Source organism: Balearica regulorum, chromosome 1 (genome assembly GCF_011004875.1).
Source record: "Balearica regulorum gibbericeps isolate bBalReg1 chromosome 1, bBalReg1.pri, whole genome shotgun sequence".
In the NCBI taxonomy this organism is placed as follows: domain Eukaryota; kingdom Metazoa; phylum Chordata; class Aves; order Gruiformes; family Gruidae; genus Balearica; species Balearica regulorum.
In genome coordinates, this window is record NC_046184.1 from 116,596,769 (window position 1) to 116,620,219 (window position 23,451).

Consider the following 23,451-nt stretch of genomic DNA (forward strand, 5'->3'; position numbering starts at 1 on the left):
GGTGGGGCTGGCATTTCAAAAATAGTTATTTCATTAAAGTTTTTTAATCTCAAGATCTGCCTTCTTCCCTGCTTCCCCTTCTTGCCACGGCATGGTGGCTCTGCTCACTCATCCCCTGCCTCCCTCTTTTCTGAAGAGTAAACAGGGCCAAGTCATGAGGGCTTCAAAACTTTGGGCAGAAAATTGGTGTGAGGTTGCTCTCCTTAAAGCTATCCTATGTGTTGGGTGCTCTGGGGTACCTGTGAGGGAAGGGGGTACCCCTGAAGGGCCACATTTCTGCTGTGAAGGAAATAAATACTGTTGAAACAAGCCTGATGTACCAGGTTCTCCAAACATCTCTCTTTAGTGGATGCAGGTGGTTGTAGGCTTGCGGCACAGCCACGGCTGGACACCAGTGTCGGATGCACTGCTGACAGAGGGTATCTGTGTCGTTGACCTTGATGGCTGTGTGTGAGTACAACGCCAAGGGTGCACACCGAGCACTGCCTGCTGGGAAATGCTCACCTAGAAGCTCCCTCGCCAGGAGCACCCAGGCATCAAGGCCAGCCATCTTTTGAGCTGCACAGTTTTACCTCGACCCCGTCGCCCCTCGGGTCCCTACCCCCAGCTGGCTGCAGGTGGGTCACATCCACCTGCGCTTCTCTCAGCAGGCGACAGGCACTGAGGCGCCCCGAGGTGCTGGGACGTGGAAGGTTCTAGAAGAGCCGGGGGTGCCCCACACACGCGGACCCAGCCCGTATGGCACCCTCACCTCACTCTACGGCAAAGGGGTGCTTCTGCCTCGCCGTGCCGCCCGCTGCCAGCCCACCCACGCAGGTGCGTGGGGACGACGGCCGCAGGGCCGCGGCCGTGGGCGCCGGTGGCTGGGAGCCAGGCGCAGGGGCCCCCCGCGCCGCCGGCACTGTCCTCCTCCTCCCCCCCCATGTGCGGTCTCGGGTTTGTGTGTGTGTGCGGAGGGGGGGGAGCGAGGGGGCGGACACAGTGGAAATTTCCACTCCCTGCAGCAGCCACAGCCGCCGCCGCGGCGGGAAAGAGGAAGGCGGGAGCAGGCCCCGAGCCGTCGCAGGGGGAAGGCGGCGCCCGCGCCGCGGCTGGGCCCGCCCGGCTCGGGCCCGCTCCCCGGCGGCGGGTGTCCCCCTCTCGCCCCCCCCTTCCCCCCGGGCCGGGGCGGCGGGGCAGCCCGCGGGCGGTCGAGTGGCGGCGACCCCCCAGCGGGCGGGCGTGTGCGCGGCGGAGGCGGCGCTTCGCGCGGGCCGGGGGCGGGGCGGCGGAGCCTGCGCAGCTGCCGGCGCCCTTTAAGCCGCGCCGCCCGCCCGGCTGTCTGTGCAGCCTGGGAGTCGCGCGGGCTGGAGCCGCCGCCAGCACCGCCCGCCGCCGGGGACGCGCCTTCTTCCACCGGTTTCCCCCCTCTCTCCGGCATCGCCGCCGCCCCCTCCTCCCCACCACCCTCTGTCCCGCTGCATCCCCGCTCCTCCCGCCACAGCCAGCTCTAAGATGCCCCGCTATGAACTGGCTTTGATCCTGAAAGCCATGCAGAGGGTGAGTGAGGGAGGGGGAGACGGGAGGGAGGGAGCGAGCCAGGTGGGACCCAGCAGACCCCCAGCGTCCCCTCGTTGCCTCCTCTCGCCGCCGCCGCGTGCTGGCCTCTCCGCGGCAGCCGGGCGCCCGGCGGGGAACGGCCCAACCGGCCCCTCGCCCCGGGGCGAGCCCTGCCCTCCCCGTCCTACTCTCCACGCTCGGAAGCGGAGTTGCGCAGCGTGCTTGAGGCTCCTCTGTCTTTCTTTGCCTTCTGTCCCCTTCCTCTTTTTTTTTTTTTTTCTTTTTCCTTTCACGCCTGCTCCTTCGGAGAGTTTGCTTAGTTGCTCCCCTAGAGCCGCAGTCCCCTTCTCTCTCCTCTCCCCTTTGGTCCGCAGGTAAGCAGATCCCACACTTCAGAGAAATAGATGCGTTTCTCCCTCTTGCCCCGCCCCGGCTGGGTACAAGTGAACTTAGCCCTTTCCTTTTCCCCTCTACATGGGTGCCGGCACGTCCCCTTCTTCCTCTGCGGCACCAGCGCTTTCCACTGCCTTGTGCCTGTTCCCCCCCAGCACCTGCGATGGCTTCCCTGGGGACCTTGCTAGGTCGCAGCAGCCCCAGGCTGGGTCCCCTCGCCTCCGGCAGGCCTTGCGGTGAGCCGTGGTGGGGGAAAGCAAGGGCTCGCCCCGGCAAGCTTCCCCCCGTGTGGTGCTAGCTCCCTGCCTCTCCAGCCCCCCTCTGTTCCAGGAAAGTCTCAAGAATTTTTTTTTTTTTTTTTTTCCCCCTGCCGTTGCTAACACCAGTTGAGCTCTGCTGATACGGCTTGCCGTATCGCCCACGGGAAGGGTTGCTAGCCGTTGCCGCCGTTTTTGACGGCATGATGATAAGCCGTGGTGTGAGCGAGTGAGGTTATATGGATGCTCTTTCTATTTTACAAGAGCTGAATCGGTGTGGGGGGGTGTGTGTACTTGTGCGTAAAAATAATAACAAAATAGAAACCTCTTGTAGATGGGACCCTTTATTTGGAAAATAATAGCTGATACTGGCCCTTCTCTAGTACCTTCTATAGCCTTTGTTTATTTACTACTTTCCAGGTTAATATGCAGTGCTGGTGTTGGAATGTAGCGGCACTCGTGCTAGGCTGTAACCCTTCTGATCTGACCCAGCGTGGACATGCTCGCTCTCACATTTAACCTTCATTTAAATGAATGTGTGTATTTGTCATAGAATAACAGGAAGCTAAATAGCATTGCTGTGTTTCTTTTGTAGTTATGGGGGCATGTCTTCATGTATTACATGTGCTACATATACTAGTACATTTCCATTCACTTTACATGTAGCATCCACATGTCAGGGTTGGCTTTTTTTTTTTTAACTTGGCTTAACTGCAGAAGCTGTAGTAGACTTCTCAGGTGAGTCCTCTAGTGGAGAAATACAGCAATGGGAAAAAAATCTGGTGACGTTGCTGCACCACCTCAGAGCAGCATTCGCTCTGACAAAACATGCTGCTTTGGGTGGACTTCGGTTGTAAACATGTGATTATTTTTATTTTTTTCTTTCTATGCCCTGCTCCATCCGTGTATCGCCTGTAGGTAAGGTGATGAGAGGCTTTTTGTATACATGCTGTTAATGTGGGAGATGTATTATGCTGTGCAGACACTGTAAATGCAGAGCAGGGCAGAAAGCGTAGCAACGCTGACATAATAAACTGACTACTCTGAAAGAATGCCGTGGAGCACTATTTGGTGGAAAGGATCTTTGGTTTCTAGGATTTAAGCACAGAGACAAGCTTTCAGCTGTAAGATGCTTCTAACGAGCATCAATGCACTTAGGATTTAACATCTGCAACCTTTTCCTCTTTGAAGTTTGGCACTCTAGTATATTCTTTCCTGACAGATGTATCTTAAGGTGTTTTTTAGCTCTGTGATTATGTTAAAACACTTAAATTCTGGTTCAGGTGTACTGCTGTTTCTAACCTACCCTTATGGTAACTCTAAAATTTAGAGAGTCCATCTCTAGATGCTGGGTGTTTTGGGTTTTGGTTTTTTGTTTGGTGGGGTTTTTTTTGTTGTTGCTGTTGACAATGCACCAGACCTAAGTGCTTTTTTCTGTTTCTTTTTGTATCTTGCCACGGCTGTCTTTCTTGTATCATGAGAACACTTGAAAAAAACTTCTGTAGTGGTTATATGCTACACGGTGTTGCTGAATCCTGACAGAGGCGTTGCTCTAATGACCCCCATAACAGTGCATATTCTCGATCATAATGCTAACTTAAATTTGTCAAAACATGGAGACCCTGACTATGGAGCTAATAAAACAGTCTGAAATTTTGAAGTGACTACATAACTCCTTCCCATAGAAGTTGGAGAGATCATATACAGTCCTGAGTAAATTACATTGCTTCTTAACACTAGTGCTTCCTGATGAAGCTACCCTGGGCAGATGTTCACTGTCCTGCCATGTCAGTCCCTCTGCGTGGCAGCTGCATGCTCTGGTGCCCGCTTTAATCTGCGGCTTGAGCAAGTGCTGGTTCTTCTCTTGGTGTCTGTGGCATCCTTCCTCATATCTGACAGCTCCCTTGCCTTGCAAAAAAAGCCCCTGCTGCCTGGCTTTCTTGCGCTGTTAATTCCTCTGAGCTCCCTGGCAGCTTGAGCACAAACCTCCTCAGAGCTACAGTCTGGTAGACTTTGCCTCTTCAGAGGCAAACTTCATGATTCTGTGGGGTTTCCCCCACCCACAACCGTTTTTAATAGTTACCTTGGCATTTTCGTAGATCTAGGCAGAATAAATCCCTCCAATCCATTTTTGCTTTAAACTCAGGTGCTCCCTAGCACTGCTCACATTCAAGCCAGGGATCCCTCCTCATTCTTTTCTCGCATGTGGCTTCTGTTGTGACCCATGGAGTTTGTTGTGCAGCTGGTAGCCTCCCTACCCGGCTAGACTGGATGTGGTTACAGGGTGAGCGTGACCCCTCAGTCCTACCTGATGCTTCTGTGTCCCCTTGCTTCTTGGCAGACTTCCTCAGAGCCTCTTCAGCTTTCCTTTTGTGTCTTAAAGATGCAACACCCAAGAGCTTGCGGGGGAGAAACTTTTACTTTCAAACTTTGTCACCACTTGTCTGCATGTGCTTGTCACAAAAGCTTGTGACTTCAGAGTAAAGTCAAAGCTGAGCAGCCATTCTCTGTCCTGTTCTGTAGGTAGCGTATGATCAGGTAATTGACTTGCTCTTGAAATACCATATTTGTAAATTGCCTGTGGACAGAGTCCTCCATCAGCAGAGACCTCAGTTGGTGACTCTTAGGAAAACAATAATAAAAAAACCCCCCTAAACCCACCCCCAAATAAATAAATAAATAAAACCCTACTTCTCTGTGGTATCACTGTATTTGAAGAGTAGCTGCAGCGAGGGACTTGGGTTGGGTTACTCTGTGTGTGAGTATATGGAGGAGATGCTTTGGGAGAAGAACGTTAGGAGGCCAGTGAAGTGACTGGAACTTAGTGTGGAAAGAATGAATTTTGCTCTCGTGTGTGGCTTTTTGCACTCCAACATGCAAATGAGAAATAGTATGGTGAGCTTGGAGAGTTTGATGGCAGGCTTGTTATCAGTAGCATACAGATGTGTGTAAACAACACATCTGCCCTCAGGAGCACGAGTCAAAGACTACAGTTGTGAAAGTAGAGATGCAGCTGTTCATGCTCTAAACTGTACTATTCATAGCAAAAGATGAATTCCTAATTATTTCTAACTTTTTCCCAGGAGAGTCATCTTTGGCTTTCAGCAGGAGGATTATGGCAGAGCAGCACCTTCAGCAGGAAAGGGTAGTGACCCACTAGTGAAGCAGCAGGAGTTGTCGCTTGCTGGAGAAAGGAGAGCTCTTTGGGGAGGCTTCCTCTTCCTACCCTCCTTGTCCTGCCGAAACTCCCTTGAGAACCCGGGGAAGGAAGTGGGGGGGAAAGGGAAGGAAGAGCTGGAAATGGCTTCCTATTGCTCTGATGCTGTTTTGCAGGCTGACCACAGGGCGGCAATGCGGGACACCCTCCAAGGAAAATTGGCAGCCTGGGGAACCTAGGACAGAGGAGAAGGTGGCGGTATTCCCATGCTGTTCTTGCTTGCTACTCGACCCTTGCGAGCTGGGACACCCGACTTCAACAAAACAACTTTGTAACTGGAACTGAAGTGAACGGACAGTTTGAAAATACTTTATATATTAGAGTATTTCACTAAAAATGAGGAAGTATATCAATATTTTATTAGCAGCATACTCTTTACCACCACTTCACCTATAACAAAGGACAAATACATAGAATGTGGCATAGTCTAAAAGCTAATTACCTTGTTTCAGCAAATACCCAGACTAGGGGACCCATCCACCCACCTCTGTATACTACGCTGAATCTGGGTTTTCAGTTTGACTGGCATGTTCACGCAACGTAACTTTTCTTCAGCATCTGTTTGTTGCCTTTGGAGTAGGTTGCCATGTTTCAAAAATTCCCTACCTGCTGTGGAGATTGTTACCTATTTTAGGAAAGCCAAAGTAATGGGCAGTAGTGTTGCTTGACATCTTGACTATTACGCTTAATTGCTGTGTAGGCAGGTGCAGCAATTGGGCTTTTGATATCTTAGTTGCTAGGAAGAAAGGGAGGGGGAGAATGGAGAGGGCAGTAAGCAGGCAGATACTGGTTTTATTTTCTTTCCTTTCTGGTGAACCTACCTGCTCTTACAGTTGAATTGTACATCTTCCCTACCCCTCTCCCCTACTTAGCAGGTTAAAATTACACAGAAGTTTTCCTGTATTTTCTCTGACTTTTTTAGTAGACTGAAACAGGCTCCTCTTCAGTGTTATGCCTAGCAGGGAAGGACCCTTCTGTCGGGGGTGGTGCTGGAAAGAAGATCAAAGAGTTGGAACTAAAAGACAAGATCGGAAAACCAGAAGAACCAGCGTTGACTCTCCTGTAGGAGTCAGTTTTTTGTTTTCTGCCTTAAGCATTTCCATAAGAATAACTGGATTTTGAAGTGCATGATACAGATGGCATTTGAGAATGATACCCTCTTGGCTGATGTTTCCCGCTTGTCAATCTTAAGACTTAAGAGTGGTCCTGTTCTAAGTTTCTGCCAAGTGTGGGATGTGTGTCTGGCTTGGGTATGGGTGGAGGGGAGGTAGAGGATTATTCTCTTCTGCAAAATAGTTTAAGCCTTTTTGTAGCAGATAGTTGCCAGCTAGGTGAATTTGGCAAAGTTGTCCAAAGTGAGTACTAAGTTGATGGCAAGAATAAGGGTCTTGAGAGCCTCTTGGTTTATACAGGCTTCTGCAGTGTACTGAGTGATGCGCTTGAGTGGGTGTATGTAATGGGATGCACTGGTTAACTCTGCTGCTCTTGTTCCCTAAGCTGTAGAGCTGCAAGCCTGAGCGCTGAGGCAGGGCTGTGGGCAGGCCCTTGTGCCCATGGTGGGACTGGCAGACTTGAGCAGGATTTGGCTAGACTCTCTTCAGTGGGCAGGAATGGTGGTTTAACCTTTAAGATACAACTTCTCTTTTCCCCTGTTACCTGTGTAGCAATGTGCTTTTCTCTCCTGGCTGTGTATCTCTCCTTATTTGTTCACTATGTGTATGTATACACGTGGATGCATCATGTATATGAACAGGAAGATGCTTGTAAACCTCAGCATGAAAATAGATTGTCTGTCCTTTAACTCTTGAAAGGGAAAGAAGGAGAACCTGTAGTGATAAAACAGCATTATTGCTCTCCATTGTTGTAAAAACCCTCAAAAGTGACTGACTCTTTAAAAGATGTCCATTATATCACAGAATAAGCTGTTAAATTAATTCAAGTATGAATATGTATATGTTTGTTTTCTTCTAATACATCATATGTACCATATTTTGTAATGATGGAAGTTCTTGCTTTCTTTACATATTCATTCAGGAGCTGATTTCTCCAGTTCCCTTGTTCTAGAGCCATAACACTGGCAATTTCCACTCAAAAAGTACTTTGGTGGCTGTTGATTACTGATAGGGAGCTTACCTTGTTTTTTGTTTGACTCCAACCAGCGCTGGCTGCTTAGTCTTTGAGCCCAGACCTCCTCTGCTACAAGTCTGTGGCAATGTAAGAGTTGCTTTTGTGGAAGCGGTTGCTTGATAGAGCTGCGTGTACCAGCCTCTGTGCTGGGGCAGCAGGAACCATCAGGCATCAGGTTGTTCCCTTCAAAACCGCCTGCCCAGTGGACCGCCAGGGATATCTTTGGTGTGTGTTCTCTGTAGAAGAGCTGATAAGGTGAAAGGGGAGGGGAGGAATAAGGGGGAGGACAGATAGACACAATATAACTAGCTATGTAGAAGTGGAACAGGAAAGATGGGAAGTAAAAATATGGTAAGTAAGACAAGAGCTGGAAGTGAGATATTAAAGAAAATGTATGACCCCTGGCAAGGAGAGGGGAAGGAAAGAAGCTGATGGTGTAAAAGAAGGGTCATGAACCCTAGAAATATGATGGTGAGGAACTACATAGGAACTATTGTACTGCTATTTCTCACATCTTTTTTTAAGCCTGGCTTGTCCACTTGCAAGCCAATCCTTGTGCTTCAGTTATGCAAATATCCAAGGAATAATAATTAAAACCAAAGGATACCAGGACAGGAATGTGTTTGGTGGAGTTGATGTGTTTGATACTATTAGAAAAATAGATTAACGTTTGGTAGCTTTTAATACAGGTAATGACAAAGCTTGATGTAGAATAGCACTAGTTGCTTTATGACCAAGATAACTTTATTTAAGCCTCGTTTTGATGTCTTGAAATCCCCAAGAAGGATCATAAATCTTGCAAGAGCACTCAGGAAGCTTGGAGGGCCTCAAATTTAAATTCTAGGGTTATGTATGCCCCTGAAACTTCTGTCTCACCTTTCAATAAAACTGGTGATGCTTTATGTTCTTGGAAAGATTATGGGCAGCCATAAATGTGATGAGAACTTGGGGAAGGCCTAAATAAGTTTAATGAGTCTGGTTTTGTTTTTTTATTCTCCCTAGAAATTCTGGGAAGAATTTCTTCTTAGTATTTTACCCAGTTGCATGGTGACTGACACTTCCACTGCTCCTTTCTTATTCCCCAGGTAACTTCTGAATTCTATATTCTCTTAGCTAACATCTCCTCTTCAAATCAGGTAAACCATCACGTATTCCTAGGCTAGGACTAATTCCAGTTACATCAGTTACTGCTGAGTTGTGATAACCACCAACTGGATCACATCTTTGTACCCTGCAACTAGAGAAAATGGTCATCTTCACTAGTGGCAGAGATTTTGCAACACTTTCTGATGGCATGTCTTTAATAGGGTGATAATGTTTGTCCTCTACATCCAGAAAACTTGATTATGTGATCCCAGATCCTCTACAGAAATCAAATACTTGCATGCTTATGCTTGTTTTACCCATTCTCTTGCTGTTGCTCTTAGTGACTAAGTACTTCATCAAACTAATTTAGGTAAATAGTACTTGCCAGTGGCAGTGAAAATGTTTGTGCTTCTGAACTTTAGGTTGCCACAAGAAGAAATTTGAGTCTTTGGGCTCAGTGTCCCTCTGCAGCTTCCAACTTAGTACGTCAGCTGACGCCTTGACATGCTTACCTGGCAGGGAAAATTTTGCCTGATGCCGCAATCTTCTGTTTTTTTTTTGCCATCTCCTGGAGCAGATACCCCCTCTTAACCTCTGTTAAAATGGCTTGCTTTCCCTGTTTGCCCTGTTATGCTCTTTACTCAGTTACTGTTGACCATGTGCCTTCTCAGTACCCTCCTTCCACTTCGAGTTCTTGTGTAGAAGGAAGAACATCATCTGTCTGCAGTTGCAAAGAAAAGCATGGTTTCCTCGCTGAGGGATGGAGCTGCATATTGTGACAACCAGTCTTTTGGGCGTTTGAGCCTCTGGTAGTCATCTGCTTGAGTTACAGCAGAAGCATGAATGATTCTGTTCATTTGCTGGGGAAGAGTAGCCCAGTTTCTCAGAGGTGCTAAGCAGCAGCTGTCCTTTCTGCTCTCTTCAGAGAACCCAGATAACATCTGTCACTTGTGCAAACATAAGCCAATACTTTGGGCTGACAAGAGAAAAAGGAAGTACTTACCTGTGTATTTTCTTTAAACTAACAGTTAACTTAAAGTGATGAACTAGTCTTTATTAAGACCCGAATAAGATGACTACAGTATGTCTAGGTAGGAACAGAGTAGGTGCTCCTTTTTTCTGGTACCTTTATTTTAACAAATAAAAAGGAACTTTCTACCTCTTCTCTTCCATTGTGTCACACCCCACCCCCCCCACCCCCCCCCCCCCCCCCAAGCTGTTAGCAGTTTTCAGAAGAACAGTGAAAGCACATAATCAGCTATTCTGACAGAGTGCTGGGGACTGACTCATGGGCGAAGAAACCATCCAAATGTGAATGCCATAAGCAGTGGCACAAAGTGGCTTGCTGAGGCACTGCTAGTGATACAGGTTTCAGAAAATAAGGCACTTTCTTGCTTTGCGGTACTGCAGCTTCTGTTGTGTTGACAGAGTGCTGCATGAGCATGGCAATAAAGCTGCATCCTGTTTCTTCTGCTTTCCCCCCCTGCCCCCCAATCTGTTACTTGATAGGTGTATACACTTGGGATGGGGGGGAAACAATGGTTAAAAGCAACAACTACATTGATCTACTACTCTAACACTGCTAATCACAGTACCCTTCAGCTTCAGCTGGCCTTCAGTACTCCAGTTACTGGTTCTGTAACGGTCCACAGTAGCATTACATTTCTGACTGGTGAATGCAGTGTAGTTCTCTGTTCCTTCTGCTGAACTGCATGCTGTTAGGTTACTTATTTCTCTCCTGTCTCCTTCAGCAGTCCATTAGAAAAGAATCAAGAAGAATGTATTGTGGAGCAAGCTACTTTTTCTGATGCTGCAGTAAAATGAAGACCAGAACTGGAGCCATTCCTGAAACCCCAGACCAAAAAAAGTGCATTATGTGTTCATAACAACTCCATTGAGTGACTGACTTGAACCTTGCACCTCAAATTGGACTTTTATGGTAGTGATGATTTATTGAGTTGCCTCTGTGGCACCTGTGTTCTCCAAGGCCAGCAGAAGTGTTGATGCAGCACTGCTTTGGGGCAGCAGAGCACGTGTGGCAAACAGGTTAGTCAGGTCGCTGCTGATTCAGGTAATTTGAAAATGTGGTACTCTCTTATTCTAGCCTGTTGAGCTGCTGGGAACGCCAGTCCAGACATTAATTTATTTATTAGATGCTACAGGTCAACTTCTGCCTCCGAGCTTTCCTGCTTCCTATGACGTATCCTGTTTGTCTTGGGCAGGATTCCTGCCCGGCTCCTCTGCCCTGTCTGCTGGTTTATGAGGGGAAGGTCCTGAAACTGCAGTCTGTTTAGGGCTCTTTTGAGCAGCTGTCAAGGATAGCCTCTCCTTTCTCAAGGGCACGTAACACATAAAGATAAGTTGCGATGTGTAAGTTATTCCATCAAGAACAGTTGTGCTCCTCTTTTGTGTGTGTGTGTTCTAGAGTGCTACAATAAACAGAATGAAGTTTTTGGTTGGTTTTTTTTTTTTTTCCCCTGAGAGAGAGGCTACCTCAGACAACCTTGTTTTTACTGTGGAGCAGTGGACAGGTAGGAGCTCACTTGCATGTCTGTAGCAGGTAGCCTGCAGTGTGAACAAGTCAGACAACCTACTGGGGGGCTTGAATGTTGTACAGGCCTGCTCAAGGCATGACAGTTCTATTCTTTTTTTATTTTCTGGGGGAGAGATTTTTAATATTTTTCCTGTAGGTGTTGAGCCTGGCAATCTGGGTACATTCCTTTCATGCAAGTGAGTTGTTTAGTAGGTAAAATGGTATTGCTATGAATGGTACTTGCTTGAAGACGGTGGGAGTAGAGAAGAAAAACATTTAAGTAAGAACCACAAAACTACTTTGGAGTCTCTGAACAACGTATGTACTTGTTTTCCTAACAAAGGATAACAGTGGACACTCCTGTGTGATGTGGGCATCTGCATTAACCGTTGAAGTGTTGGCCATTGCGACTGACTCTAGCTGCAAGAGAAAAGGGAAGTCAGCTGGGAAACTTCCCATCTACCGAGAAGAGAAATAGGCTGACCAGAAAACAAATAGCTGCTTTAGGGCAGGAGCAGTTTGATTCTGGCATATTTAAAGACCCGTTTTATTAGAAAAGGACTGTGGAGAAAGTTTTCCTTTAAAACAATCATACAAATTTCTCCTAAAAATCCCACCCTAAATGTGCTTCACATTATCTAATAGCTCTTCAGGGAATTGCTTGAGACTTTTTTTTTTTTTTTCTGAAAGGACAGGCTGCCTGTTGGAGAGACATATGCATTGTTTCACCAAAGCTGTGGCCCTCTATCTTCAGACAAGAGGGAAGCACATTGTTTTGTGTCTTTGATATGCTCCAGCCAGAAAACAGCCTCAGGGAAAAAAATTCACAGTTCTTGGCAGCAGTGCTGTGTGTTGGTTGGTTTTGTGGTTTTTTCTTTTTTTTTTTTTTTTTTTTCCAGTGCCACAATATACGCTGTTCTAATAACTTGAGATTAAACTTGCATGGGGTGTCTCAAAAGTCCTTCTTAAGACTTGAGGTCATAGCTTGCTGAAAGTTCAGAGGGATAAATCTCATTTTTGTAATGAAAAAAAGTTCCAGGGTTATTTTAGAATTAGGTCTAATAAGAAACTAGTACAAGAAGCTACTTTAGTACAGTAATTTAGTGACAGTGCAGCAAATTTGTAGCGGCTGCTGAAAACTTTCCACCTTCCTGCTCAATCAAGTAAACTGAACCCTGCAAAATTCAAATGTTGATTACAAAGGTTCAGGTCTCTGTAGACAGATTATTTTAAACACATGGTCTGGCTGTACCTTCTGGTGGAAAATGCTCAAGAAACTTCATGAATTGTTTACTTTGGTTAGAATCAGTCCATAGTAGTTTGGGAAGTATCCTAATTGAGAAATGTCACAATTTAGTCAAGGGCAGCTGCATCTTCTACTCACACACTTCTCAGAGCGTTTGAGTGTGCTTGTAATAATCATACTATGAGCTGGGTCTGCATCAAATAGACGTGGTTTTAACAAATATTTTTGTGATTTATGCATATTACTGTACGGAACAGTTTTGCAAGGTCATTGATTAACCCACAGCGAAGATGTTCAGAAGTGAACTAAAGTTCAAGTCTAACATTTTTCAGTAACAGAGCAGGGCAATAGAAGAGGGAAAATATCGGTTATTAATATTTCTTTAGCTTGCCCATTATCCTGTTTTTCTGGATAGTAGTTATTCTTCTTTTCACTGTGTCTCTTCTTCCTCTTTCCTTAAAATATTTATGGTTTGGTATAAACATTGTAATGTAGCTGCATTTGAAAACTTAGCTGAATGGGGTAAAAGACACAGTGCTAAGAAAGTGTTACTCAAAAGTGCTTAAACCTAAGAATAGTACATGAAACTTGTATCTGATGGCATCATATGATCTGAAGTGTTTATAATTTTGTGTTGGATTAAACTAATAGACTATTTAACTTCTGCATTTGCGGGTGGGGATAAATGTGAATTCTATGGAAGAATTTAAAATACATCTGTGGTTTGAAGCTTATGAGCACGATAAATTTAGCACACTACTGTAATCAGTCCATTTCGTGCCATGTCTCTGTAGTCTCTCATTATTGGCTATAACTCCAGCAGAATGAATATCTGTATTCTCATGTGAGTTTGTGGTGGTGGGGAACCCTTATTATCTTTTTTGATTCTGAACTACTCTTGAAAAACAGCCAGCTTGTACACATAACGTGATTGTGAATTTCTCCTTAAGGCTGAGGTTGTGGTTTGCTCTAAGCTTTTTTTAAAAATACATCTGCCTTAATAAGAAGTGAACGTTCTTACCTCAGCACTGTTGCTGCCTTCAGTAATGCAGAAAGTAAGGCAGAGGGGGCAGTGTGCGCATTTTCAACCTTAACTATGGTTTTTGTTATGGTCTGTCCGAGAATGAGTAATGTTTTTATTTATTTTATTTTAAAATAATATGCTACAGGGATGCTAAACAGGAAACCACCTAAATACTAGGATATGTTGAGTGTTTGTGTTAATCACATATGAATTAATAGGGAAATGGGAGCTTCAAAGCACTTCTGCAAATGAAGTGGAAGGGGGTATGCCTGAAGCTGATGCTCGTAAGACTTCTAAGGCTGGTAGACCTTCTGGGTAGAAAAAAAAAATCCAGTGATTTTTTTGTGCCTATGTTACCTTTACCAGTGGGTGGGAAAGAGGAATGGAGTCAGACCCTGTTTTTTACTCTTCTGTAATAATCTTGAGTACTAAAGCTGTGTGTTCTCACCTTTAGACTAAACTGGTTGCTTTGACCTTCTCTTCCTTTGCTGTGCCCATTCAGTGTAGGAAGTAGAAGAACCTTATGTCCAGCACTCTCTAAACCCGTTCAGTGGTTTTGGGTAGGTATAGGTAAATGATACCTCCCAAGGCTTAAATAGGAGATAGGAGCATCCTACCTCCGTGGCAGAGGCAGGGGACAGTGTGCAGCTCTTCAGTGCTCCTACCTGTCCCACCTGTCCGGTGTCTGCCAGCAGGTCTCTTTATTATCCCCTTCCTTCTGCTTCAAGCACTTCAATCCTGCTTGCCTAAATGAGTGCCTGTTTCCTGACATGCTTTGGTAGAATTGGGTGTGATTGAGGGTTCAGGAGTAGAATGGCAGGGTATGCTTTGCCTCAAAACCTTCTACCTCTGATGTTAGTGATCCTCTTCATACTTTGATGCAAATGGACGGTGCTGGGAACAGCACTTCCTGGCATCCCAGCAACCAACTGCTTCCAAAATCCTTCTGTTTTTTCCTATTGTGCTTAGAATGCTCCCAAAAAAATCCTGAAACCACGTGGGTGCGGGTATCAAAAGGCACATGGCAGACAGAAATACCCTAGAACCAGATGTCAGGTGTAGTTTTGCTTTTGTCACTTGATTGAATGGGAATTTTTTTCTTCAGTTAGATAGCATATGTATGAACAGCTTTCATAGTAAAAAGTAATCCTGTGATCATCTGTACCTCAGACAGGTGCAAATTAATCTAAAACTTGTGGAATAACCTTGATTCTCCAGCTTAAGTTTATCTTGTTTCTTCACAGCATTGTGACTTCACTTTGGGGTTGTTTTTTTTTAGCTTTAGCAGCCAGCTGGTGTCTCAAGTGTGTGCATGTGAGGTCAGGATCTATCAAGATTTGTGGGGTGCGGTGATAGAGCAATACAGGGAATGAGTAGCCAGGTTAACGCTCCTTAGCAGTTGCTTTTTGGGGTTTGGTGTTCCCCCCCCACCACCCACCCCTCCCTCCCCACTAAGATTGCTTGAAAGAGGAAGGCCTGTTTAGTGGCTTGAGAAGTAGACTTGTGAGACTCTAAAGAAAAATAAAATATATTTCTGTTCCTTGTCTTGTTCTGGGGAATTTGGGTCATTTAATACTCGAGAATTGCTGCGTCCCGTGAGGTACTCGTAAACGTTAAAGTTGACTTATAAAAGGCATTACTACTTAGTTTTACAAATATTTAATTGTGTATTATGGATTGCATAAATACAGCAGGAAATATAAGGGGGGAAAAAAATCTATGGTGTTCGGTCATTGTTTTACTAGACTTCAAATTTTTTCTCATTACTTCATGAAATCCTTCTCTAATTCAATCTTTGTCTTTTGTCTTTGCTGCCTTGCAGGGTTGGTACAGTAGGCCTCACTAAACTTAGCTGCAACTAAGAATTTCTCCTACATCAACTGAGTTAAGGCTGATGCTCTTGTGGAATGTGGATTAAAAGTGCGTTCTAAGTTCCAAATTTCCATTTGAGAAGCGGAGAAAGTAAATGTACCACAACCAGCAGCATCAGGACAGCAAACCAAGGGACAAAGAATTTGATCCACAGTGTTGATATATGTTAACTGGTTCACGTGTTGCTTAAAAGACGTTTGCTGGGGGGCGAGAAGTGGACGTCAGCTGTGCGAAGTCATTTTGTTTACAAAAATGAGGGCTTCTTTGGAAACAGCAGACATTGCCATTGTGGCACTGTACTTCGTGCTTGTAATGTGCATAGGTTTTTTTGCCATGTGGAAATACAATCGGAGCACCGTAAGTGGCTACTTTTTGGCAGGGCGTTCTATGACCTGGGTAGCTATCGGTGCCTCTTTATTTGTGAGCAATATTGGAAGTGAACATTTCATTGGGCTCGCAGGATCTGGAGCGGCGAGTGGATTTGCAGTAGGCGCGTGGGAATTCAACGCCTTAATGCTTTTGCAGCTTTTAGGATGGGTCTTCGTCCCAGTCTACATCCGGTCGGGAGTATACACCATGCCTGAATACTTGTCGAAGCGTTTTGGAGGGCATAGAATTCAAATCTATTTTGCAGCATTGTCTCTAATTCTTTATATCTTCACCAAACTCTCAGTTGACTTGTATTCAGGGGCACTTTTTATTCAAGAATCGCTAGGTTGGAACCTCTATTTGTCAGTTATCCTCCTTATTGGAATGACTGCACTGTTGACTGTGACTGGAGGTCTTGTGGCTGTCATCTACACAGACACCCTTCAAGCTCTGCTTATGATTATTGGTGCCCTCACACTTATGATCATAAGTATTATGGAGGTTGGTGGGTTTGAAGAAGTTAAAAGAAGGTACATGTTAGCGTCACCAAATATTACATCTATCTTGTTAACCTACAACATTTCCAATACCGATTCCTGCAATGTCGACCCAAAGCCCGATGCTCTTAAAATGTTGCGCGAGCCAACAGATGAAGATATTCCCTGGCCTGGATTTCTGTTGGGACAGACCCCAGCTTCTGTCTGGTACTGGTGTGCCGATCAAGTCATAGTTCAGAGAGTTTTAGCTGCAAAAAACATTGCTCATGCCAAAGGATCCACTCTGATGGCAGGCTTCTTAAAGTTGCTGCCGATGTTTATTATAGTTGTCCCAGGGATGATTTCACGAATACTGTTTGCAGATGATATCGCCTGCATTAATCCAGAACACTGTTTTCAAGTCTGCGGGAGCAGAGCTGGGTGCTCTAACATCGCCTACCCACGTTTGGTGATGAAACTCGTGCCGGTTGGTCTGCGGGGACTGATGATGGCTGTGATGATCGCTGCACTGATGAGTGACTTGGACTCGATATTCAACAGTGCCAGCACCATATTCACACTTGATGTCTACAAACTCATTCGGAAGAGTGCGACATCTAGAGAACTGATGATTGTAGGAAGAGTCTTTGTTGCGTTCATGGTAGTTATAAGCATTGCCTGGGTCCCGATAATTGTAGAAATGCAAGGTGGTCAGATGTACCTTTATATTCAAGAGGTAGCGGACTATTTGACCCCACCGGTGGCTGCTCTGTTTCTTATGGGGATCTTTTGGAAGCGTTGCAATGAGCAGGGGGCTTTCTATGGCGGAATGGCCGGGTTTGTTCTTGGAGCGATACGGTTGATACTGGCGTTTATCTATCGTGCTCCAGAGTGTAACCAGCCAGATACTAGGCCAAGCTTTATCAAAAACATCCATTACATGTACGTTGCGACAGCTCTGTTCTGGATCACTGGGATTGTGACCTTTGTAGTAAGCCTCCTCACGCCTCCGCCTACGAAGGAGCAAGTTCGGACGACCACTTTCTGGGCCGTGAAAAACAGGAACGTAAAAGAGACCGCCACAAAGGGGGAGCTGTACAAAGTGCAAGAAAAGAGCATCCTCAAGTGCAATGAAAATGCGAACCATATCATTCCAAATGGCAAGTCAGAAGAAAATATTAAAAATATTAAGCCAGAGGATATCAATCTTCTGGTTACTTGCAGAGATGACAGCAACCCAGTGATTTCTCTGAGTCACTCTGAAGTCGAGACACCAGTTGATTGTTATTCGAACGGACAAGCGGCTTTGATGGGGGAGAAAAAGCACGAGGAAGAGACTGATGATAGAGAGAGACATTTGAAATTCATAGACTGGTTCTGTGGCTTTAAAAGTAAAAACATGAACAAGAGAGCTGTTCGGGAGATCGAGGAGGAGACTGTTTGTTTACAAATGCTGGAAGAGACTCCAAAAGTTAAACTATTACTAAATACTGGACTGGTCTGTGTCTGTTCGCTTGGAATATTCATGTTTGTCTATTTCTCTTTGTGAGTGAATAGTGAACTTTTAAGGGTATGGCTAAACATACAGAAGTTGATACAGGTCTCTGGAGATTTTGTTTGTTGTTGTTTTTTGTGTTTTTGTTTCTTTTCAAATAACATAACCACAACCCAGGCATTGTTTACGCTATAATTGTAAGATCAACTCAACTTTAGCCTATTTAGAGCCCATTTGAGACATGTTGTCCTATCTCTGCTGAAGGCCGAATGTGTCATGTGGAGTCTTTTTCTTCTTTTTTCCCTTTTTATTTTTTCCGTTTGCAGTACTAACCTTTTGTTTTTCCATGTATACATGTATAAATATACCAAAGGCAGGCAGGTGGCTGTGTTTGAAGTCAGGCAGTTACAGAGCTCAGTCAGCATTAAGGTGAAGATAACAAGTAATCATTTACCGATGTGTAAAATCTAAATGATTAAAGCTGTGTTGAAAGATTTTTTTTTTTAAATGTAAGGCTGCGATGCATATCGCTGTGTAGTTGTTCTTTGTACCATAGCTGTATTACCTTGGCCAACTTAGCATTTTTAAATTTTTCTCACTGCTTCTAGGCATTTTTTTTCAGTTTCTCATTTCTCTTATGGCAACAACAGGAAGATATTTTGTCTCATCTTGTAGCACTTGAAACATGATAGCTGTTAGTAGCTTTCTGTCTTTTTTTTCTCTTTGTAAGAAAATTTTTGTCTTTTGATTTTATCCATTGTAAATTCCATTATTGAGAAGTTGCTGCATTTAAAAAAAGAAAAGGAAAAAAAAAAACAAAACCCTGGAGATGACAAGCTGGCAATGGAGGAGAGAGGGAAAAGGAAAAAAAGAAATACTCTTATTTGGGTTTTGTAGTATATTGAAATAGAAGAGTATATATTAAGCCTCTTCAGTCTCCAGACCTTTAGTACATAATTAGGCTTAGCCTCTTTTTAGAGAAAAATCTGTACACAGGTTCTACCACATGGGAAAAAGAAGTGTGAGACTTTGCATGTCTTCAGTGTGGTAAGCATACTGAAAAATGACTCTTTTTTCCTTGCTGTGTATGTCTAGAAGGAAATACTCTGCAGCCCTACTGTTGCTGCATACAAAGTCTATAAGGGGAGAAAAAAAAGTGGGAAGATGAGAGGAAGGGGAAGTGGGGGGGGAAAGAGGTGGAAGTGCTCCTTATTTTCCAGAGTCCTTTTGCCTCATGTCTTCTCCTGTCTCCCATTTCACCCTGTCAAACCTTCTTTTTTAAGGAATGACTCCTGAGGGATTCTGTGTCAGGCGATAAGGAGCGTGCGCGGTTGTAATCTGTGTCGGCAATTGAGGTCTGCCTTTAGGATTCTTAAAAAAAAAAAATAAAAAAATTGAAGCTTTTCCCAGGCGATCACAGCTGATCAGTAGGTCTCGAGATGCTGAGGTTCCTTTCTCCTGAAGGATGGATGCCCGAGGCAGGGATGAACAGTTTCTAGGGGTGGAGGATGTGTGTGCAGCCGGTTGGTGGAACGCAGCAGACTTGAAAGGTTGCAGGGCTTGGTCCGCTTCCCCCTTGGTAAAGCAGGAGAACGTGTTGCTATCCTCGGTGCTCTCACCCTTACGCTAAACCAAGTCAGGGGCTGGTTTTGGACACAGAGGGCAGCCGACAGTGTGTGGCTGCACTCACAGTATTAAACTCCCTTACCCTCCAGGACAGAGTGGTCATATCCAGGCTTCCCGTGAAAATAATCCCTCCAGTTGTCTTTGCTCCCGAGCTTGTCTGAGGACTTGTTGGGGAGAGCACAAGCTGGCTAGGCCAAAAACGGTCTGAGGGACCATGCTGACGGTTCAACAGCATCAATTCAAGGGTCCAGCTGTGTTTCCTTGGCATGTAAACAACAAGCAATCCTTAGGGGTGAAACAGTTTTGTAGAGATGAAATTTGGGTTAATCCTGCCTTTGACTGCTAGAGAAGGTTTGCTTTCCAGTACAGTGGTGCTGTAAGCTGCAGGCCGTCCAAATAGCTTTTAGTGGTATGATGTATAATACATATTTTCAGATAAAATTATCTTCAATTTTTGTGGGGTTTTTGTTTGTCTTGGTGTTGATTTAAATCAATTGAATCCCATTCATTCAGTGACTTTAAACAGAGGCTGAGGTGCCCCACCTTTCTCCACTTTGTTTAGTTGTTGCCACTGGAAAGTAGACTACTCTTAACTGGAAGTACAGTAGTAAGTGTAGGAGTGGTGTTGCAATATATGTAGAAGAGGAGAGTTACCATACCTGAGTCTTGATGTTAATACCAATGTGATGACACATTTTCTTATGGTTCGTGTGGCTGGCTTCATTCAGAAAAATATTTTGAATCTCTTTTAATGGTAAAATTGTACGTGAAATATGTTAATGGCATCTCAAGTTACTTCATTAGTGGGCTGAGTTGGGAAGGACAGTACTATATGAAAGATGTAAAACATAGTTAACTGTTTCTATGCAGGATAAAGTAATCTAGGGCAAAATTTGATCTTAGTGGGATGAAAAATAACTTGTGGAGGGCAAAGATGAGTCTCGCTCCAACAATACCTTCTTGAAAAGGCTGGAATCTGGCTAATATGCCTAATTTGGCACAGGGAAAGAGACTCGTGTACCAGGCACTGTCCCTTAGTAACTTGGCACGTCTTTTTATTAGTGACTGGTACTTGGATTTTCCAAACCGGTCCTCTTTGCTGTCGGTATTAACAAATGCATTGCCACCTAACCTGTGAAGCCAGGTTAGCTCAGGGACCCTTTTGCTTGGCTGCCATTGCTTCATCTGTGCTTGCTTTTTTTCCCAGGGTGCCTTACGTGGTTATAAAGCTGAAGGCATGGCTTTTATTGCCGCCTGAAGAGTGGTTTGCTTATAATGGCTCTTCCCAGCTTGTTTTTCGTCCTCTCTTTCCCGCCCAAGTCACTTGCTATTTAAAGAGAACACTGTTTAATGAGTTAATACACAGGATGCCTGTATCCTGTTCAGTGTAACTGCAGTCAGATCCACGGTGAAATTATCCGTCGACTGCAGTAGCGAGTCACAATCCTTCACAAATGTAAGGTGCAGCCTTTGGCTGTTGAATCTGAGATACTCCATCTCCCAGTTAATGTATTCTCACTTTTGCTAAACTAACAAGTTGCCACATTAATCACAGTGGTAATTGGCAGTCAGTCAGGATCTTAATAAAGTAATACTTTGCATCCCCCTCCATTTTTAGACCTGTTATTGTAAAGAAGCTTTTAAGCAAATTATTTCTCCAGTACTTTTTCTCTTCAGTCATTGAAAAATGTGTTTCTATGCTACTCTCTGCCTAATGCCGGCCTCTTCAGGTGTATTCTGTTGTCATGTCTTAGAGGTCATAGAACTTGCTAATGTCCTTTGCTACAAATAACCACTTAATAAAAGGCCTGTATCAGGAAAAAAAGAAATTATAAGGCTTCAAGCAAACTGTCTGTTGGTGAGCAAGTACCTTGCCTTGTGTTATGGACCTTAGTGTAGGAAGCTGCTTGAGGATTTTTTTAATAGCGTAAACATGCCTTTGCTAATCTGATGATGATGATCTACATGGAAGAGCTGTTAACCCAGGTTAATACATTCTGGTTTAAACACTAACTTTTTGGTCCAGTTGAAATACAAAGCGTCTCCCATAATGGACAATCAGTTCCATCTATTTTAATGCCTGGCTGCCACCTCCTCGTTGGCACTGGCTAGTCATGCAGGGGTAGAGCCAGGAGGACACGTGCTTCTGTCTTGCAGTGATTGGTTTATTTATTGCCTCGAGCTTAGAACGACAGTCTTGAAAAACTGTTTTTGGAATGACACCTTTTTTTGTTGTTGTTTCCCTTAACTTATTTTTCTGTTAAGATATTTGAATTTTCTCCCAGAAGTTTGTTAGAAGCTTTTTATTTAAAACAGGAAAAAAAAAAAAAAAAAAAGAGGAGGCTTCTTGAGAGCTTAATTGTACATTCTGGGAGGCTGTTCTTATTTAATTTTTTTAAAAAATGAATGATTTGATGTTATTCTCTGCCAAAGTTTAGGGGTCTTCTGTTAGGGTTTTTTTGTATTTTTTCCTGTTAGCTTTTATTAATACCTGAAAGGAAACGGTGAGAGATCGTAAGAAATTAACATGGCCTTCAGTATACCACTTCTGTATTTTCTACTTCTCTACTTCTGTGTTCCCCTTTCCACCCTAGTCCCAGAAGGGCCAGCATGAGACTTCTGATGCGAGTCATGAGAGTACTGTAACTGCGTAGTGAAAAGGATTTCCCACAAGGTTACGGTGAAGCAGGCAGAGCCATCAAAGGATCTCTGCGCGAATACTTAAAGCAGAAGATGCTTATGACTTTAAAACGTACAGCTTTATTTTTTTTATATATCTATTTTTTTAAATCCTAAGATAAAGGAGGTGTTGGGACATGCTCCCTTTCAGAGAACAGGATACATGGAAGAAGTTGGAGTTGCTAAGCTCTAGCTTTCTTGAGGAAATCTTTGGATTTAGCATGTACAGCAAAGCAAAAATACTCATCTGTTAATTTGGTATTCTGTATGTTCTGTGCCCTTAAATGTAATTGTTTTGAAAATAAAACTAACCTTGTTATGTGATGTTAAAAAGCAGACTTGTGTGCAATGTTTTAAATTTTTTTTAAGAAAATGTTTGTATATAATTAAATGGTTTAATGTGCTTTAATTGGCCTAAGGTAAAGAGTAGTCCTAGAATGTAAACATATATAATTAGGATTTCTGATTTCACTGTGAGATCTCTGAACTCTCTTGTTTTGCAAAAGTGGTTTGTTTTGTTTACAAAACACTTTCTATTATTTCTTTTATGGTGTTGGTTTAAAGCATTTGCTTCACTTCTGTTCTAATATTGAATTCATGGTATAGTGACATCTGGTGACACTTAGCATTATCAGTTTCACTGTGTAAAGTCAGACACTTTGAGCAAAAATGGTAATGATATGACAATTCTCTGTGTCTATGAATACACGTTTTTAAATGAGGTGGTTATAAAAATAGTTGCTGTGCAAAATGTTAGTAGTCTTCTTCAAGAAGAAAGCAAATTTTCTAATATCACTAAAGCAGTCTCTTCATTCATCTTATTTTTAAAGCACAGTGTCAAAGTGATGCTGCTTTACCTTGTATCTCTGATATAATGTTTTTTTAGATATCTGTGAAGTATTTTTGGTTTTTGTTGCTATTGTATTTTTCTGCAGATTTTATATAAAATACCAGTTAATGAACTGCCTTTTTGTTTTTTTTTTTAACTATTCAACTAAAATACATTTCAGACCAAAACCAAATGATATCATATAGCATTTGAAACCTGCCTTTATTCTTGTCCCTTGTTTTTTTGAAATAAGCCAAATGGGCATGTAGATAAGATCACTATAATGGATCCAGGTCTCTTTTGGTAAAGTGTTATTTCAAGGTCTGTTAAGATCTTATAAGACAATATACTGAAAAAAAAATTATTGTAGTAGGAATATAGATTTAGAAGTGTTAATGAGACTAATACAGCTTAATTATGTTGTAAGTTGCTACTGTCCATAATGACAAGCTTTTTGTCATAGAAACGATGTATGATAAATTTAATTTTGGTCTAGTGTATAGAATTATCATATTGCTATAAATCTTTGAAGTAAATCTGATGCAAAATTTTCATAGTTAGCATTGCTGGCCCTGTGTATACTGTTCTTTGTATACTGTATGCATATTATTTTGCCTACTGCATTAGTCTTCAAACTAAAACTCTTATTAGAGAGTATTTGGATACTTCAGACTGTGTTTCTT

The 23,451-nt window shown here is 43.6% G+C and overlaps 2 protein-coding genes across 3 annotated transcripts in view; both read left to right on the forward strand.

Moving 5' to 3' along the window:
* Nucleotides 1-1,402: 1,402 nt before the first annotated feature.
* Nucleotides 1,403-22,272, forward strand: SLC5A3 (solute carrier family 5 member 3). Of its 2 annotated transcripts, XM_075771220.1 has the most exons (3): nucleotides 1,421-1,539; nucleotides 10,371-10,665; nucleotides 15,245-22,272. In XM_075771220.1, exon 3 carries the CDS (start codon nucleotides 15,547-15,549, stop codon nucleotides 17,686-17,688), a length of 2,142 nt encoding a protein of 713 aa, XP_075627335.1. In that variant the 5' UTR covers nucleotides 1,421-1,539; nucleotides 10,371-10,665; nucleotides 15,245-15,546; the 3' UTR covers nucleotides 17,689-22,272. The 2 variants fall into 2 exon arrangements, with proteins under 2 accessions (XP_075627324.1, XP_075627335.1); XM_075771209.1 differs by lacking the exon at nucleotides 10,371-10,665 and having other exon boundaries at nucleotides 1,403-1,539.
* MRPS6 (mitochondrial ribosomal protein S6) overlaps nucleotides 1,409-23,451 on the forward strand; it is a 47,501-nt gene continuing 25,458 nt past the window's right edge. The window contains exon 1 of the mRNA XM_075771231.1: nucleotides 1,409-1,539. Within this exon, the coding sequence (XP_075627346.1) occupies nucleotides 1,495-1,539 (45 nt within the window). The 5' untranslated portion in view covers nucleotides 1,409-1,494. The remainder of the gene's footprint in view (nucleotides 1,540-23,451) is intronic.

Coding starts and splice junctions, on each gene's coding strand:
- SLC5A3 (XM_075771209.1), top strand. CDS start 15,547: ATGAGGGCTTCTTTGGAAACAGCAGACATTGCCATTGTGGCACTGTAC.